General features: G+C 37.2%; 1 protein-coding gene across 7 annotated transcripts in view; it reads right to left on the minus strand.

The window, feature by feature from the left end:
* The window catches only part of LOC117394251 (engulfment and cell motility protein 1), a 167,640-nt gene that overhangs the window by 50,804 nt on the left and 97,478 nt on the right, over window positions 1-19,358 (minus strand). For all 7 annotated transcript variants that reach the window (XM_033992360.3, XM_033992359.3, XM_033992357.3 and 4 more), the window contains one exon: window positions 686-822. In XM_033992360.3, coding sequence (XP_033848251.1) covers window positions 686-822 — 137 coding nt within the window. The remainder of the gene's footprint in view (window positions 1-685; window positions 823-19,358) is intronic.

The following is a 19,358-nucleotide window of genomic DNA, read 5'->3' on the forward strand; positions in this document are numbered from 1 at the left end:
TGAAATTCTACTGCGTATGTTCAGAGCCAAATGAAATGCAAAACTATATAAGCTTAGGTGAGATTATATTTCAGTGAATTGCTCAGGTTGAAACGGACCTCCGGACCTGTTCTGAAAGGGCGTTCCCAGTTGGAGGTAATGGCTCATTACTATTTTGATTAGAAGTTAGGTAACTACCATTATTCGACAGAAGAATGGGTTGCAATAATTGTGATGTTTTTGTAACTTGAATAACCAATGAATGTAAACAAATGTAATCATGTATGGACTATATCATCTGTTAAGAATAATCTTTCATTACATCAATAAACCATGTAATTCAAATAACTATAAAAGTAGAAATTGTCTGATTCGTTATAAATTAATAACGGTTACCACAACCTACAACTTAAACCAGACATTAAATAGAAACTACAATACATGGACCACAGTCCCAAGTAACGAAAAAAATAAATAAATAAATAATCATAGGTATAAAATAAATAAATCATATGTTTAACAATGCATACAGGGCACAGGTACATTAGCTAGTGAGAATTAAGCAACAATTATACTCTAGAATCATAACGAGTATGCATAAGGGGACACTGGAACCTTTTTTTTTTTTAAAGGGGAATGCAAAAGACTGACAATTTTCACAAACTCCAGCAAATAACATATTGAAATGAATAGGCAGACAGCTAACCTTGTTGAAGTCTTCAGAGGTGGCTCTCATCTCTTTCCAGGTCTTATTTAGTAGCTGAATACAGATACAGAAGAACTCCTCGAAGGACCGGTCATGGGTGAAGAACATGGGGTGGAAGTCAGGGCAGGTTTCACTGGCTGTAGCAAAAGACAAAAAGGAGAGTCAGAATTAATAATAATAATGATAATAATAATAATAATAATAATAATCCTGACAGACTATAGGCAGAAGACACCTTAGGCGAAAGGAGTTTGCCAAAGGAAAATGGCTTCAGTTTTAAAGTGCTGCAGAGCATGTGAACGGTAAAATGCATTTGTTCCATGCCTGTCCATATCAGATAAGAATATTGATTGTTAACCCTTAAACCGGTGACCGCACACACAGCAAAAAGCATCTTAACCAAGAGTGTCATGCTGCTCTGTGGTTATAGAGCTCTTTTTAACCTTATCACACCGACATGGTGGTCAGAGTCTGACAGATTCCGCAATGGCAGTGCATATAATAACATTGCCTGCACAGTGTACTGGATTCTGCTTTATAATACAACACCATTGTATTTTGAAATGCCTGTCATTTAAAACGTTTAGATCCAAAGGGGTATACTTAGTTTTTATGCAAGTCCTTTAACTCCACTGGATATTATTATTATGCATGTTTTTCCCTATTAACATTATTACATAGAATATTTTAAAAAGACGTTTACTATTGAGCAGGATGAGAACCAATGTTTAGTTCTGTAACTAAAATAACACTTGAATGTGTTTAAATACATTAGGGTCTCTAAATGCAAAACATTTCTCAAGTTTTGAGAATGCACTGTGCCTGTATGGCGTCAACAAATTAGTCACAAAAAACACATACGAAATTAAAAATCTCAAATCTCATGAAATACAATTTGACGGCTTACCTATCAACGATATCAAATTGTCAGAAATATGATTTTAGAGGCTTAGAGACTTGGAAACACAAAGAAAACAAATTAGGAAAGTAGAAAAGCAGTAAAACATTTGTTTTATTTATTAGCGTTAATATTCTTAATATTTTGTTCAGGGTAGAGGACTTAATTGACTAAAGTCTGAAAACATGTACAATTTTGGTGAAGTTAATTTTGGCCACAGAAAAACAAAAACACAAAAAATTAAGTAACTAACAATTTGGAGGGTAAATAAAATAAAATAAATAAATAAAATAAAAATAAAAACAAAATGTACACATAAAGAAAACATAGAAATTGTAAGTGTTAAAGATTTGTGACATTTAGAGAACTAGGATCTGTAATTTACACAGGAGATGGATGGTTTCCCTAACACCCACATACAAAATGGGATTAAAGGAAGAAGAGATGCATGGTTTTGTGAAATGTTCCACGCATAAAGTGCACTATACAGTATAGGCACAGTAAATAAATAAGCCCATTAGGGTCCACTGTTGCATTTATACAATCAGTATGTTAACACGCACTCCTGTATTTTGAATATAAACATTCCACATAGCGGGCGGCGCGGCGGTTAGCGCTGCTGCCTCTCAGCTCCAGGGTCCTGGGTTCGATTCCGGCCTCAGGGGTCTGTCTGTGTGGAGTTTGAATGTTCTCCCCGTGTTCTGCTTTCCTCCCACAGTCCAAAGACATACTGGCTAGGTGGATTGGCCTCTCTAAATTGCCCCTTAGTTGCCCTGCAATGGACTGGCGTCCCATCCAGGGTGTAGTCCTGCCTTGCGCGGTTACAGATAATGGATGGATAGTCCACATAGGTATTCTGGACAATCTGTTTTTAATGCAAGTGGAATTTAATATTAAGATCGAATGTTGTGTAACTAAAACACTTCCATGTGTTTAATTGCACTAGGGCCTACAACTTTAAATGCAGAACAACATCTCTCAAGTTTGGAAAATGCACTGTATATCATCAACAAATTATTCACAAAAACACATTCTGACATCTACTAATAAGAACTTGATAGAGAAATTGAAGTATTTGGATTTTCATATTCCACTATTATTCCATGTTACATGTTCTAAAGTACTGAACTTCACATGTCTGGGTATTTATATACGTACTTACATAAAACATTATTCCTGCCAGCGGTAACACAAATGCTGTTGCCCCCATGATGGTCTCCCACAAGCAGGGATACAGAAATGCAAGCAGTGTCTTAATGAACTAATAGTTCACTAATATTCCACAATATAGTTATTCTAAATACTGTGGAACATAGTATAAATTACTATTTAATAGTAATGTTATCCCATATGAAGTATACAGTATGCATGTGGTTCTGATTGCCTCAGTATGATAACTTCAAACATTGCTACAAAATGCAGACAAAGGGTCAAAGAACGCTCTTTGTGCATACATTAGATTTGATATAAATCAATTGATTCAATTCATGCAAGAGTAGATTTAAATCTCTCCACCACAATGCTTAACTGCAATTGACTTCACATTTGTTTATATATTTATTGATGCTTACATTCTATTCTAGGATATGCAATTTGATTCAGTTTCTATTGCTGTGTATTCATGAACACTCTTGCAATTTAGACATAAATCTCAAAAGATCTTGTCCCGGAAGACTTAATTTCATTGTTATTATTATTATTATTGTTATTATTTAGTAGCAGACATCCTTATCCAGGGCAACTTACAATTGCAATGTGGAATGCAGCCAACAAATGCGACCTCTAAAAACTTAGATATTCATTTCCCAGTAAAAAACATTTTTGTTATTAAATGTATTCAGAATTGCAATCCTGGAAGCAATTTCAATTGCAGCATTGTGGGATATTTATCTGAAGCTTGCAGTCCTCCCACTCCCCCAGTCCGATGCTACTACTGTATTTGTAAAGCTCTGCTTCTAAAGCTCACACATTATTATTTTATTAATATAAAGCATCTCCAGAAAATATTTGACCATAGTGGAACAGTAGGACATGCCTTTATACCACATCAATCAGACTGTGGAAATCATTACACTTGCAAGGTCTGTTATAATAAAATAACTATTCGAAGATGTTCATTTTGTAATTTTGACCACCGACAATGTTGGGCAACTTAATGTTGGCTACCATGTCTGACACTAAAATATTTTCAAAAATGATTGGCAAAAAAATGCTGGCAAAATATTTAAGTTAGCTGCCCACTGTAAATTAGGAGTTGCATCTCAGTGGCGTGCATTATTATTATTATTATTTTGTTTATTTAGCAGACACCTTTATCCAAGGCAACTTACAGAGACTAGGGTGTGTGAACTATGCATCAGCTGCAGAGTCACTTACAATTAACGTCTCATCCGAAAGACAGAGCACAGGAGGTTAAGTGACTTGCTCAGGGTCACACAATGAGTCAGTGGCTGAGGTGGGATTTGAACCGGGGACCTCCTGGTTAGAAGCCTGTTTCTTTAACTACTGGACCACACAGCCTCCTATGGTGTATGGTTCAGTATCTTAAAATAAATACTTAAATATCTGCTGCCTGTATCGCCCTTACCAAAGCTCCTGCCAAGAATTCCCTGTGGTGTGAAATGAAACAGCTAGACTACTGTGGGAGCCACGTGTTAAGGATTCCATCTACTGTCTATAAGCAGCCTCAATAAAATCAAAGGAACCATAGTCCAATTTAGCTGGAGGCCTTTCGTTATCACTACATAAAAGCAGGAGTGAAGTGAGAGACATGCAGAAGAAAATCCCTGGGAAATAAAAATAAAGACTACTACTTTTAGGGCAATTAAAATGATATTATGTGACTATACAAGAACTAGGTGTAACTATGAAATGTGTAATGAATGCATGAATCAAATCCATTGTTTTTTACTGTAATAATTATACAGATCACGGCTGCTGTAAACCATAGGGGTCAGAGCACTGCTGCTGCTGAACGACTGGATCCAGGAAACGAAGCAACCACCACTACCAGCGAGCGTTCGTGTAGTCTGAGGTCGGAAGTTGATCGGGGGTTTGTCCCGGGAGAAGGAAGTTGTAACGTGCCAACGATCGTGTGTATGTTCTGAGGTTGGAGTTGGGGGAACTGCCCGAGGGGCAGGGAGTTTGTTTCGGGATAGTAGATCCCACCCAGTATAGCACACAGGTGTGGAAGCGGGACCTCCATTTGTTAGTGCAGTAGCGTGAGCCGTCTTCACGGCACCTTTGTTTGTATCTTTTGTACAGTGTTTATTTTGCCTTTTTTACGCCGGGCCGTACATCCCACGTGATCTACCATTGCTGGTAGTGTCACATGTGGTTCCTGTACGTCTATGTAAATAAACATGCAGGGCATGTTAATCCCAACTTTCCAGTCTTGATCTCCCGTCAATCAATCAGCGAACACGCATTCATGTCATCAATCATCATTTTCAATCATGTGTAGCAAGGCCACTGGTACATACATGCATTCATTCATTCACAATCTTCACAGTAATACATGGGAAAAGTTAAATAATGTCACTAGCTCTTCCGTGGACTTACATTTTATTTAATGCTTAAATGTCTTTATATTTCTCAATTAAATAAAAAAAATATGCAAAATGTTTTTTTAGCCAGGAATTCTTGGTGAGGCCATTGACGAGCCGCCTCCACTGCCACTTGCTTCCTTTTTACTTGCTTTCCTCTTCTAAGAGCCTGCTTTATCCAGTGATCCATTGCTGATACCTCCCATTAGCAGAGCGAACTACGTGGGGTTACTTCTAACGTGAGGCAAGTTGTAGCGTGTGATGTGATTTAGTCACCAGGCTAAACACGTCACACACTGCAACTGGCCGCACTTAATAGAATGTGTATGAAGTGTAATACGCATTCTATTAAGTGCGGCCAGTTGCACTTAATAGAATGATTTGTGAAACGCAAATCATTCTATTAAGTGCAACTGGGGACTTGTCAGTGCGAGGAGGCTATTTTTATTTTGTTTGGGAACCACTGGCTTAATTCACAATGCCTGGAGGCAAGTGTGCCTTTGTAAAGACAGAGAGGGTTATCACAGGGAAACAGAATCCAGAGGGACTGGCATTGTACTGTGGGCGCCCAAATAGATAGGCTGCAGCTGCAGAGCATTGTAATCTTGGCACAGAAAATGTGTGAAGATCTAAAATCAGCCAATAGTTCCTTTACCAAGATGTCGGAGGGGACCAGGTGGATCCTGCAGCTAATATCAGCGCTCCAGATTAGGTTTGGGATCATTATTATTTTGATTTCCATTACACGAGAGTAGATGTTAAAACTTCATGCTGATTTGAACTCGGCTCTCGCCAAGATAAGCACCAACTAAGACGTAGCTTTACAGTAAACTAATGTGATCCATATGTGTCTCCATCCATTTACGTTTCCTTCCATATGATGATGTAGATATCCTTCTGTCTGGTGTTAATGGCTGAAGTGTAATGCTGGCTCCAGGGATCAGCTTATTGAGTAAATCACTCTCCAGTTTAACCACTGAGTAAAATGTATATTGGGTGAGTAAAATGCAACATTACCTTGAAATCATGAGTACTTTCAATAAATACTGTACATACTTTAATGCTAACTTATGGGGTATGCATTAACTACAGCCTTACATTTTAACTTGAATGTTACTCACAACTGTTCTACATGTAGACACTAGGCTTTTCAGTTGACAGATAGGCAAATTAGTAGGTTAGGTTCAGGGGGACTAAGACGACGGAATCCAGTTGCATATTCATCAGTCACAAACATGGGTTGGAAGCGAGTAAATTCAACCACACCTTTTTTTTTTTATTATTATTGAAAATCTGGACTTACTGGTCACGTGTTTCTGGCAATTTCCAGGCAGACTACAGTTAGCATGTTAACAAAATAAATAAAATATTCAAACACAAAACACTCGCTCACAGAGCAAAATAAAAGGTTTAAACAAAATAAAGTCACGAACACTACAACCCATCAGGCTGGACAATCGCCTTCACTGACGCTATCCTTGGTTAGTTTAGTTTTTTTAAATAAATTTCTCTCGCTCTCCGTCTCTCTACTCGCTCTCTCCTCTTTAACACCCCACCCCGAGCTAGAGAGCTGCAGCCTTTTTATATCGTGGCCGAGGGGTTTAACTAGCTTGCAATTAATTATTCTATTACCCCTCGGCCACAATCTGCACGAGTTTATTAAATTACTTCTGTGGATGGGGTTTCCCATCCACGCTACTAAATAAATCGGCTACGCCGTCAAAATCCCAAACAATAAAACATACGGCCGACATAAATATAATAATATAAAACAATAAACAAATACAAATTAAACACAGGGGCGGAGGGGGAGCCCCTGTTCTAAAAATAAACAAACAATATGATTAAACAGCAGGGCTTTTCTTCCGCCCTGCTACAACAGTATATATATTTTTTTCAGAACCCTACTTACTCTTGAAGTAAGGGATTTAAATTCTTTATTTGCTTCTAATGTTCAGAACAGAAACTACTGGCAAAATGTAAATCAAGTCAGCTCCCAACAGTAACCACCAGAGATTTACAGTATCACAGTGATCTGCTTATCATAAGTGACCATAGTTGAACATTCAGGGAGTTTTAACTTGTAATACAACACTATACAAAATTGATTTACAAGGCAGTGATTGTCTAGCAATGTAGAAATTGGGAAAAAAACATCTGTGACAAAAAGAGAGAGAGAGCGACAGAGAGGGCTAAGCATTGTATTATATGCGATACAGAAATGGGCATTAAAGGGTTAACTGTTAATAAATACAGCAGCTTTTTAACAAATATGTTTCATTATTTGTTAATGGTTGTAATAGCGCATTCCTTCGAATTTAAAATGCAGCCCAGATTTCCCACCCTCAATCTGAGGAAAAAATAAAACATCAAATACATTTGCATGTACAAAGATACAACCTCAATTACGCATTTTGGAGGCAGTTTGCGGCTGTCTGCTATCACACAGTGGATTACAGTTATGTCGGTTATGTACTGCTTCTCATTTCAAGGCGTGATTACTCACACCTGTTTTTCTCCCAATTTGTGAACTGTGGTATTGCTTGGCATGTCGAAAGATACGAGGGTCTAATCAGCATTTCCGATCTGTCCAAGCTGGTATTGTTTGATAGAACTGAGCCTAATAACGAAACACTGAAATTGAAAAAGCTTTTCTTCAAATTCCTCAAGAAGCTAATGATGCTTTAAAATGGCTGCCTGTTTTGGTTTGTCTTTTTCTCAGCAGTCAGTCTGTTTGTGTACTCGGGTAGTCACGTCTTTTGTTGGCAATTTTAATAAACACATCACTATACTGTACTCGAATTTAAGATGCCGGCTATTTTTTTTTTTTTTTTTTTTTTTTTTTTTTTAAATTCAAAAGGAATATGGTATGTACTGTAGGGACTTGCTTCTTCTCATAATCACATGACCTTGCACAGCACACATTCAGATATACTTGCCTGTAATGATATTTCATACCAGACACAAAACAGTTTTTAACATTGCAATCTTTGCATTTTTTCTTTAGACTTTACCTTCGCCATTTAGGTTTCTTTCATAGTGTACTATCTCTTTTCATTATTATTTTCGACCTGCACTGTACATCCTTGTGTCCAATCTGACATTTCATTTGACGTCTGTCTGCTCAAATGCTGGCAAACAAGAACTCTCCACAGGAGGCTGAGTGACTCAGGATGTAGCCTCTCAGCAACAACAATAATGGTATTGGACTTATAGGAGAGCCTTTCAATGCAAAACCATCTCAAAGTCCTGTACAAAAGAGCAGTTACATTTGTAAAACCTTTTTTTAAATGTTCTTTAAAAAATAAAAACAGAAATCCTGATACATTGAGTTAAAAAAGGAAAAGAAAATACAGGACACATTCTAGTTAGATAAGGTCACCTTCAAGCTTAGCAAAAATGATGAATGCTTACTGAAAGGTGTCATCCTAATTATAATTGGACTGTCAAAATATACTGCTTAAGTGCACAAATAAATTACAGGAAGATGAGGGCACGTGTTGTATCCTACAAGAGTGTGAAAAGCAATTCCACTTTACTAAGCAAAATGTTAGTGAAAATACATTTCTCTATTAACATTACATTTTTAATACAGAGTGTGTGCCAGTGTATCTTTTTATTATCAAAAAGTACAAGAATGCTTATATCCCCCCAACTTACAAGTTTGATGGAAGGTTTGAGATAACTTGATGCTATCTGTCCATGGCAGGTTGTACTATAGCAAGCACTTTGTACCACACAATCTTTGGACACCCCTACACATCTCTAACAGAAAGAGGGGGAAAAAATAAATAAAAAACACTAAAATGTTTATGGTATTTTCAGATCAAATTAAAATCAGCCAGCTTAAATATGCCCTGCTCCACAGTTGAGACAGGATCAGGAAGAAACAGAGATGCTGTCCGGGACACCTTTTTTTTTCCCTGTGGCTCCCTACGAAGCCAAACTTTCAATCTGTGAAGGTCAATAACCTGGCTTTACAACTCTAGTGAATGTTCCATTCTTGCTTTAAAAGCACAGTCCACTTTATGGTTTTTTTATTTTTTTTATTTTAACACCGCAGACTTCTCCAGACTGCAGAGTTATATATAGGTTTAGATTCTTAGATGTACTGTAGGAAGTTAATTGTACACAGACAGGCCAAATACATTGGGGAATGGCTATACATAAATAGCCCACAGTCCTGGGAATTGATGGGTCTTGTACAGTGTTGATGGTTTTTGTGATTTGGGCACATCTGTTGTATGGGCACCCATGATTATTCTCCTTGTCAAGTCACTGAGGCAAAAGGCTACACAAACAAAAGTGTATAATTTCAATAAGGCTGATTTTGATGGGATGAGGCAGAAACAAGGAAAGATAGACCAGGCAGGGGAAATGGAAGGTATGACAGTTGAAGTTCAATGGAACATATCTGAAGTCAAAATGCAAGACATGCAGGAGAAGTGCATGCCAAACATGAAAAAGAGCAGGTTTAACAAGCAGTTAAACAGATCAATACAAAAAAAAACCTAAGAAAGGAAAAAAGAATAAATATAGCTATGTTAGCGAGCTGGTCTTCATACAGTATCGGAGGGTAATCTGGAGTGAGTTCCAAAACTCCTAAAACAACTAGTCCTACACTAAGGCTGTAAACGAAGGGTACATTTTTTAAACACATTACCGATGAAAGGTTCAAAGCTACCAAATTGCATAAGTTACTGGTGACCATCACCATAGTTACTAGTTTATATTTGATTGAAAATCCTATGTGTTTTACAGGTAATCCATATAAATCCATATGGAATAAAACATTACAATATATTTAAAAAATATGTTATATTAGAACAGTAATCATGTTTTTATAATTAATAAAAAAAAAAAAATACTGTTATCTACACGTAATTGATGCTTCTTGCGAGACCCAAGATTATATATATATATATATATATATATATATATATATATATATATATATATATATATATATATATATACACACACACGCACACACACACACAGTAGTGCTGGAAGATAATGCAATTTTCTGTTGACGATCATTGTCTGTAAATTATCATGATAGTCATGATTATTGAATGAATAAATAAAATATATAAAAATTCTTGTAACATGTCTTGTTATTGCTAACTTGTTTACAAAATAAAAAATAAACCAGTCTTTTGAAAATACTTTCCAGTTCATGCAAGTCCTAAATTGCAATTAAAAAATATCAGCTGTGGAACAGTTTCACATTCCAAGCACAGATCGTATGGCTCAACAAAACATTTCAGGATGGGGTGAACATATTTTTGCAAACTATAGATAAAGGAGAGGTTTCTCTGTCTTCTATCTTTCTGAAACCCGTTTCTTGGACACTGCAGAGGTGCCTACCTCTGTGTTGTGACCTTTCATCTTATTTCTTTAACAGTGCAGTGCTGTAGCCTAATCAGAAACAACTATTCAAAATCTGAATGTCTCATTATTATTATTATTATTATTATTGAGGAAAAAACTAAAATATGGTTTCATTTTCAACAGTTAATTTGCCACATTGATGGATATTCCTAATAAATATATTGGCTAAATAAGTACATTTATGCCAGGTGTCCACAAGGAAATAGGAACACAATTTTAGATGTTGCCCATTTGTATGCTACATGACCAGTGTGAAAGCCTCAACAAAATGTTGTTATTCTAAACTTTGACACGAAGCGCTTGCTGTGAAAGGACATTTACACCTCACGCAGACATTTCAGTTACACCTAGTGCTACTGTTACCTACAAACGTAGGCCTATCATATTGAGTAACAGACAATAAAATGATTATCGATAACTTTAACGCAATAAAATAAACCTTTGAACACAGCCCTAATTATCCTGCAGTGTTTCTCTACAGTACTCAAGGTACTTGGATACAGCACATATTTTAGTGTATTTTGTCTGAGAATCACACACTTCAAAACCAGTTAATATAAATAGCAGAAGTGGCGAAAAGTAAGCTTCATGTCATGAAAAGCATCAACAGAATGCAGTTTGTACCACTTAACACCAAGCAATCTTTTTATATGTCCCGCAATAATTCTCTGACCAACACAGTTGTTGCATTTATAAATTTGTATAATATACATAGACTGTATTTGTATGAAATACAGGAGGAAAAACAATTTACTAAAATACAAAATTCCAAGGAATGGACATGGGTTCTGAGAGAACCCATTAACCACTAAATTCCTTAAATGCCATTACTGCAAACTCCAATCAATAAATATCAATGCATTTTAATAAGGTTAACACATTATGTATGATAATGATGGGAACACAGCATAATAATTGGCAAGAGGGCCATGTATTCACCGTTTGCACATGTTAAAATGTAAGTTGTACCTGCAGTACACAAAGACGGACAGATACTGCACCTTCATATATTCTTTTTCAAAACAGAGATACTGGTGTCCAGAGAGTTATATAAAACTAAGCTAAACATCCAAACAACTTATTCCACTCTGAAATGTAACCGCTGAGAAAAACCTGTTATCCACTAAATTCCTTCAATTCCATTATTGCAAACAGGGATCAATAAATATCAACTCGCTTGACAAACTGACAAACTGTTCTCTCAAAACATAGTATTTTGTTAAAGGGGCTAAATGAGCCTGAGATTATGGAGCCCACCCCCATCACACTTACAATTATCACATATCCTACAGTATATTTATCTAAAAAAGAACCAGAGGAAATGGTTTGGGTGGGGGGAATTCTAACCAACATTTAAAAATAGTGTTGTGTGTCCCTGTAGATATTGTGCTAAAACATGTACAGGCATGTGCAACAATGCTCTTTCTCTCTATCTCTCAACCATGTGTAATGCTGGTGGGCCATATATGGTTCTTACACCTGCTCTGAGATGAAGTGCCACTGCACTGCTAATGTGGAAAGCAGAGTGACTCTAGTTGTATTGACTTGTGGGGCCTAACCATTTTTTATCCTCATCCTCATTTTCTTTAATTTCAGCCTTTATACCAAGCTGCAAATTCTCACTTCACACAGTCACCCTGGAGTATTACCAGAATAGCCTCAATCAGCTAATAATAATAGAATAGCTAGAATCAATCAGCTGTCCCCACAATCTGCCAAATACCTCTACAGTATTAATTTCATTCAGCATGCTTTCATAAATCAATAGCCAATTACGCTTGGCTTCAGACCTCAATAATTTACAAAGAAAATACATAAATAAATAAATGCATTCACCAAGCAGGCTGGTAATATCCACTGTTTTCACTTGCTAAAATGTAAGTTGCACATACAGTACAGATACTTCCATATATTTGAGATAGCATACATGTGCTAAAAACATGTCTGAACCAAGTTTGCTCCCAATCAAAAAAGCACTTCTCTAGATATATGTACCAACAAAAGTGTGATATATGGATGGACAGACTGTGACTGTTTTAAAATATCGGATTTCATAGGTCACTGAACATCACTTAAGATCAAGAGAAGACTAAACAGCATCCAGTTAAAAAAAAAAAGATTTTTTTTTTTTTTTTTTTTTTCACACACACACACACACACACACAGTGCTCCCTTGCAATAAGACTTTTGATTATAATGTGCCTCAGATATAACTCTCCTACAGCATGTCCCCCAATTCCCTGTACTAGTGATTCATGCAATATTTCTCTGTACTTGTTGATTATGCTTCGGATTAGTGTTCCTCCTCTTGCTAGTAAAATGTCTTATGTTCTTACGTAATTGTGCACTGGGGCTTTGTTTTGACGAAGACATGGCTTGAAATAGAATTATGTTCTAATAGTACGTAAGAGGAAGGCATCTACATTAGTGGCCCATTTGTTTTGTTTTGGAAATGTAGCATTTAAATATAATGCTTAACTTTTAATTTTTCACTAATTAATTGAGTATGTTAGCAGCGTTTTCAGTAATGCAGTTCGCCAGAAATAGTTTTTGTTTTTTTTATCCTGCTGAACTAAATTTTATTAAATTATTTGTAAGTGGTGATTTTCAAAATATCTAATACTATAAAATTGTAAAACAAACGCAGTATTTAAAATGAAGGAATCCAACGTTTGTGTATACTCCCTAATGTAACACATTACTGTGTTCGTTTAAAAAGAAATGTTTTACAATGTACATGAATCAATCAGGCTAGTCTAGTTTAATCGTTTTACTTTCTAAAATTTTTGAACATTATAGATTCATGGAGGTGTTATGTTGTAGTGACTTTTTAAGAACATAAGAAATGTTATAAACAAGAGGAGGTCCATTTGGCCCATCTTGTTCATTGGTTGTTTTATTGATCCAAGCAAGAACCTCATCAGCCATTTCTTGAAGTAACCGTGTAAATCAGCTTCCACAACAGTGCTTCATTTTTTCATTCCTTGCTCACATTCTTAGGGCACTTCTAAGATACCCCTGTATTTAAAACATCTAGCCTAGTTATAAAAATCTGCTTCAAGGAAAGTATTTCTGTGTTATTTTGTTATATAGAATAATTAAGAAATAAAAAAATGATGTCGCTTACACTAAGTGTTGCTCTTTCTTACCAGTTTTATTTGAATTTTATAGTTGGTGACAATGACCTTTGAATACACTGGAACTTGTTTTCAGCAGTGTAAAAATAAAGATTATTATTATTATCTTTCCTGGAGGTTTTGTTATGTCAATACTCTATAATCTATACCCTTTAATGAAAGGACAAAATTCCTTTAACTTGAGAAATGTAACATTTATGTTGGACATAGCTGAAATTACAAAACAAAAAAGCAAGTGGAATAAAAGGCAATATCGCAGACCGATTGGAATGCTAGAAGGCTAAGCCAATGGCCACCTTGCGCGTTACCATGAGGAACCCCAGTACAAGTAGCTAGGGCTAAAAAAATTGAGGGAGAACTCACCTCTATATTTATGCTTTAAGGGTCGAGCTTGAGGCTCAGGGTTTTGTGGATCCACGACAGTCAGCTGATAGAACCGCGTAAAAGTATAGGGAGTAGCCCACACTTCTGCATTGCAAATGTCACTAAGTTGCCATGCCCCTGGTAGAATGGGCAGTGAGCTTTTCTGGAGTTGGCAACTTGGCTCGCTCATATACAAGCTCCCTTTAAAAATTGCCCCCCCAGAAAATGAGCTCCTGGGGAGACTGAATCAATCAAATGGCTGCCAAATAGACCTTTAATGCAGAGGGGGATATCCCTACATCACATGCGCCACTCGGGAGCCCCCATGTCCGTTGTACTTTGATATATGGAGCAGGTTCTTATTCACCAGCTGCAGTTCCTCGAGCTGCTGTGGTGTGGGTCTGTAGCTCTCTGAAAGAGACTTTAACAAGTAAGAAAGTCTTCTTAAGAATAGTCTCCGAAACCCTGCATTGTTTATTCGGCCAGGTAGCATCTTTGTTCAAAAGCGCTAACTTTGGAGCTTTCACCAGTGATGCTACAGCGGCATGGGGAAAATGAGTTAAGCCAAGCTGTACAATGTCCCCAAGGAACATGAAGCAGCAGGGGCTGTAGCCGGGTGACCCCAGGATGAATGGACCTCAAAAAGAAAGTCTGGGTGTACTGAAGGAGACACCTGAGAGGGAGCGGGATCATCCTCAAAACCAGAGTGTTTCCGCTTGTCATCTATAGGCCATAGGCTACTGGGGTTGCGCTATCTAAGTCTCCCTCCTCAGAGGGGAACTCTTGATCAGCCATTTCCTCCAAGGCAGCGATAGATAGCAGGCATTCTTGCTGCCATGCTACTTGTGCTACTCCCTGTTGCTCTACTGCTCAGAGCTCTCCGATCTATGATAAGGATGACTCTTTCATCTCCTCTTCTTAGGAGGGGAGGCCAGAGGAGGGGGGGAGAAGATGAAGAAGACTGCACAGGCAATCTCCTATGTTCAGTTCTCCTGCTTTCCGTAGACAGAGTCCCCCAGAGGATAAAACCCTCTCTTTTTGGGCTGAAGATGCAGGGGAGCCTTGTCCTTAGTAAAAGAAGCACAAAACCCACAGGAGTTGCAGTTGGCAAGTGCCTCCTTAGCATGCTCCTGACCCAAACAGGCAGCGCATCTGCAGTGCCTGTCTTCCAAGGGGACACCTGTCTTGCATGTATCGCAAGAATGACACCCCAGCATAATGTAACCACAGTGGTGTACAATTTAAACAACTGCTCGGCTGAAATTACTACAACAGATAATGTATAATACTAGTAACCAAGAAAGACAGTTGAACAGTGCACGCAGCAATGTTGCTATGGAACCGGCAATAACACTGTAATGTCAAGAGTGGCATGTGACTCTGACCAGATCAGCTGATAATAGACCAGGGATGGTGCTGTTTAGTCTTGGTTACTTTTAAGTACCTGCACGGTGCCTAGACACTTTTACAGTACTGTCACGGCACACACTGTATGGTGCTTGCACAGTGCACGGTATGCACAGTACAGTGCACACGGTGTTGGTACGGTGCATAATGCACGGTACACACCGTATGGTGCAAGGGTTACTGTGCATATGGTACAGTGCGGTACACACGGTATGGCGCACACCTTGCACGGTGTATGGTACTATGCACAACGCATGGTACACACAATACGGTGCAAATGGTATGGTACGGTGCACGGAGGATGGTACACACAGTGTGGTGCAAACGGTACGTTGCGGTGCACGGTACACTACCATTCCGGTAACCTCGTTCACAAAGAATGGTGGTAGATCAGTGACCTACAGTTACCAAAGCAGCAATATACAGGGATGCCCACCTGTATAGCTTCTTGCTTAATGCAACACAGCCCTAAGACTGGAGAAAGTCTGCTGTCATCGTGACAGCCCTCCCAATGGTACTGCAAGCTGAGACCAGAGCGGTAAAGAAAACTGCGAGAAGGACTGCACACAGGTCAGACCCGAAGCACAGCTGAGCCCAGCAACTGCTTAGTGAATTGCTGACCTGATTCGTTGTACAATGCACCAGCGGGAACAAGACACTGTAGAAAAAACAACAAGCATTTTGACCCAACAGTGCCACGGTCTAATGCAGGACAGCTGAGCCCAGCAACCGCGTTAGTATTTCTGAAAAAAAAAAAAAGAAAAAAAAGAAAATACACAGAGAAAAATAAAAATCCTCACACAATACAGTAATGAAACAATTACTGTTCTTTTAAATATAGTTTTTTATAACACAACTAATTTTTATTTTTACACTTCAACCAAAGCTAGCAGCTTAAGAGAGAGCACAAGTAGCTGACTTAAGGTGTTCGATCCCAGGGAAGGGGCGGCAGAGGCCGCTAAGAGACTAACAAAAAAACACGGCTGAGTGCACAATACATGTAAGTAGTAAACACTTTAAGCACATAATTAAATAGCAATAAGTGATAAAAAACACAAACAATAGTCAGATTATAAGTATTGATACTTATCTGCTCATATCTCTCTCTCAGCACTCTTTTTATGCCCTTGGGGACAGGCGCAACTGCGTCACTGGCACTGTGCAGCTTTGATATTTCTTTTCAGGTTAGACGGTATTAAAGGATTAATACCTATGAGGTAATGATTACATTTTGTACTTGATAGGGAACCCTATATAAAAGATAGAGGATGACCAGAAAACGAAACATTAAGACAGTTCATGAGTTTTGTTTCTGACTGAACACCCTGATGGCTTAGAGCAAGAACAACTACAGAATTCCAAAAAATTAGATAAGATCCACTGCTAGCACTCCTGGAAAAAAAGGTTAGCAAAAATGTTATGCATCAGCTGTCCCACAACATTGCAGCAGTCAAAGACTAGAAAGAAACAACTGATGCAAAGGACGCAGATCATCATGCACAGCTTCCAATTTCTAATGTGTGTCCAAGAAAAGGATATATTCAAGGCTACTTGTAGAGATTGCCTCACTAAAAGGCTGCTTGGTTATGTTTCAGAGACTTAGCTTATTAGTGCCTTGTGCCTTGTTATGTAAACCAGTAGTCATGTAAAATACGCTGTTAGTTACTTGACAGTAACACAAAGGGCTCTAGGCACCAAGTTCTGTGCTAAAGTGCTCCATGAATAATTTAAAATGAGAAACTGGTAATAGCTCAGACAATTCCTTGTATTGCAAATGTACATTTTGTTAAGAATTTAAATTCACGATGTGAACCTTAAATGGAATAATACAACATAACATATATAATGTACAAAGTCTTGAACGATTGACATTACTTTTAGATCTGGAATTTCAGGCTTCTTTCAGACATCTTCTAGATTAATAATATCACTAATGTGGTAATATACAAAGAACAGCTCATTAAAGTGATTTACATTCACAATATCTTTTTACAGACACTATGCTATTAAATATTTAAAACAGCAGCACAAAATATAAATTGTGTTGGGACTCTGATTACTAGCATGTCCATTTCAAAATTAGTGCTCTAACATCTATTGGGATTTGCATTTACTTCAGTATTTTATCAATTTTATTTTTGTTTGCCACAGAGATACAAACACATAATTCAAAGAAAGACAATACCACTGGGTAGATACTCGATCAGCTGAAACATCATTAAACCGCTTAGTCATGCTGTACTTGACAGTAAAAAAATAATGCATCTGTAGCAAGCCGAAACTGCTTCCAAAGCATACTTCAGAACCTTACCGTTATGAAAAATCTTTGCATAACTTCCACAAATGCAATCATTTTTGTTATGTAACCTAACATTGCTAGTCTTTTTTACTTGTCTCTAACATTGTCAAGATATGGCTTCTGTAGAGTTCCCTGCAACTCCATGATAATTGATCAAAACAATACAATTCATTTTGTACTTACATTCAACATATTTGCAACCAGTATGGAGCACTTATTTGCAAAAGCTTAGGCAAGTCACCATAAATAGACTTACACTCACATTAAGCAATACCAAATCTGTTGGCTTTTTTTCACACAGCATTAATGAGGACATTGTGTGAGAACCTTACATGTCCTCTAGTCTGCACAATATTTAATTTAATTAAAAAAAATAAAATAAAAACAAATCCTGGCTCTCATTATCTACATAATGTTTTTCAATTATCTGTTAATATGCTGATGTTCTTTCTTCTTGGCTATTTAAGTACACGAGAGACCAATCCATGATAAAATAAATAAATAAATCAATAAATTCATGGATCCATTTTTGGATCAATTAGATTAACACATGAAAAAAACATGGATCCATATATACTTATTTCATGAATTGCCATTAGGCACAAGGTAATTACTCACCTCTGGCAGAAGGTATAAACTGCACAAAGTACAGAAGCTGTTGTGATTAGCTTCACTAATATTAGAATTTGCCCCAGTGGGGAAACAGCAAATAATTACATTACTTAGAAAGTTTCGCTTCAGGTGGGATCCACTCTAACTGCAAATTATCTTTGACTAAAGGTTATAGATGGCAAAATATTTCAAACATGTGAATTAATTACTACATGAAGCACATACAGGGGCGTGCAATTCGTATCGTCCGACGCCCGGGACAACACGATTTGTGTGAAGGACGATAAGTTTTGCAGTTATACTTTGCCCGTCGGACAAGTATTTTTTATTTATTTATTTTTTTTCCTACGTTCGTTCTGTTGCTAGAAAGACACTCCAGGTATATTTGTAGAGAGCCATACAAGTTTCTGAAAACTGAATTGCAATAGTCTATTACATACACCATTTTTAAAAAAATGTTTACGTCCCACCCATATTACTTCTGATTGGCTAGCTGTGGAAGAAGCTGATCTTCTGTTGGTTACAAATAAACCCAGAAATGGATGCTTGAGAGTGAGAGCCCATGTCAAGACACACGCTAATCTTTTAAACTTAAGGTATTATTTATGTTTTTTTGTAAATGAGCAAATAAGTTACACTGTTTGCTATAACAGAAATAAACAAAAGAAAAAAAAAACATATTTTGTGTTTACAGAATTTGATGGGGCCTACTGTAAATACCGATGCATTTTGGTAGAAAAACAGTAAAAATAAATAAATAAATAAATAAATATAAATAAATAAATAAATAAATAAATGAAACTTGACAGGTTATACACGTCCATTATAAATCTGGGGTTCAGCAGTTACAAAACTGAAAGAACGTCAAGAAAAATCTGAATTCCACAAAGCAGCATCTCTGATGCAACAAACTAAAACACCTGTACATCAGAAGTTGAATTCAGCTTATAGAGAAAGAGTGGAAAAAACAGGCAGAAGTTATTTTTATATTTGAATAACTCCCAAGTATTGCTTATTA

Source organism: Acipenser ruthenus, chromosome 3, assembly GCF_902713425.1.
Source record: "Acipenser ruthenus chromosome 3, fAciRut3.2 maternal haplotype, whole genome shotgun sequence".
NCBI lineage: Eukaryota > Metazoa > Chordata > Actinopteri > Acipenseriformes > Acipenseridae > Acipenser > Acipenser ruthenus.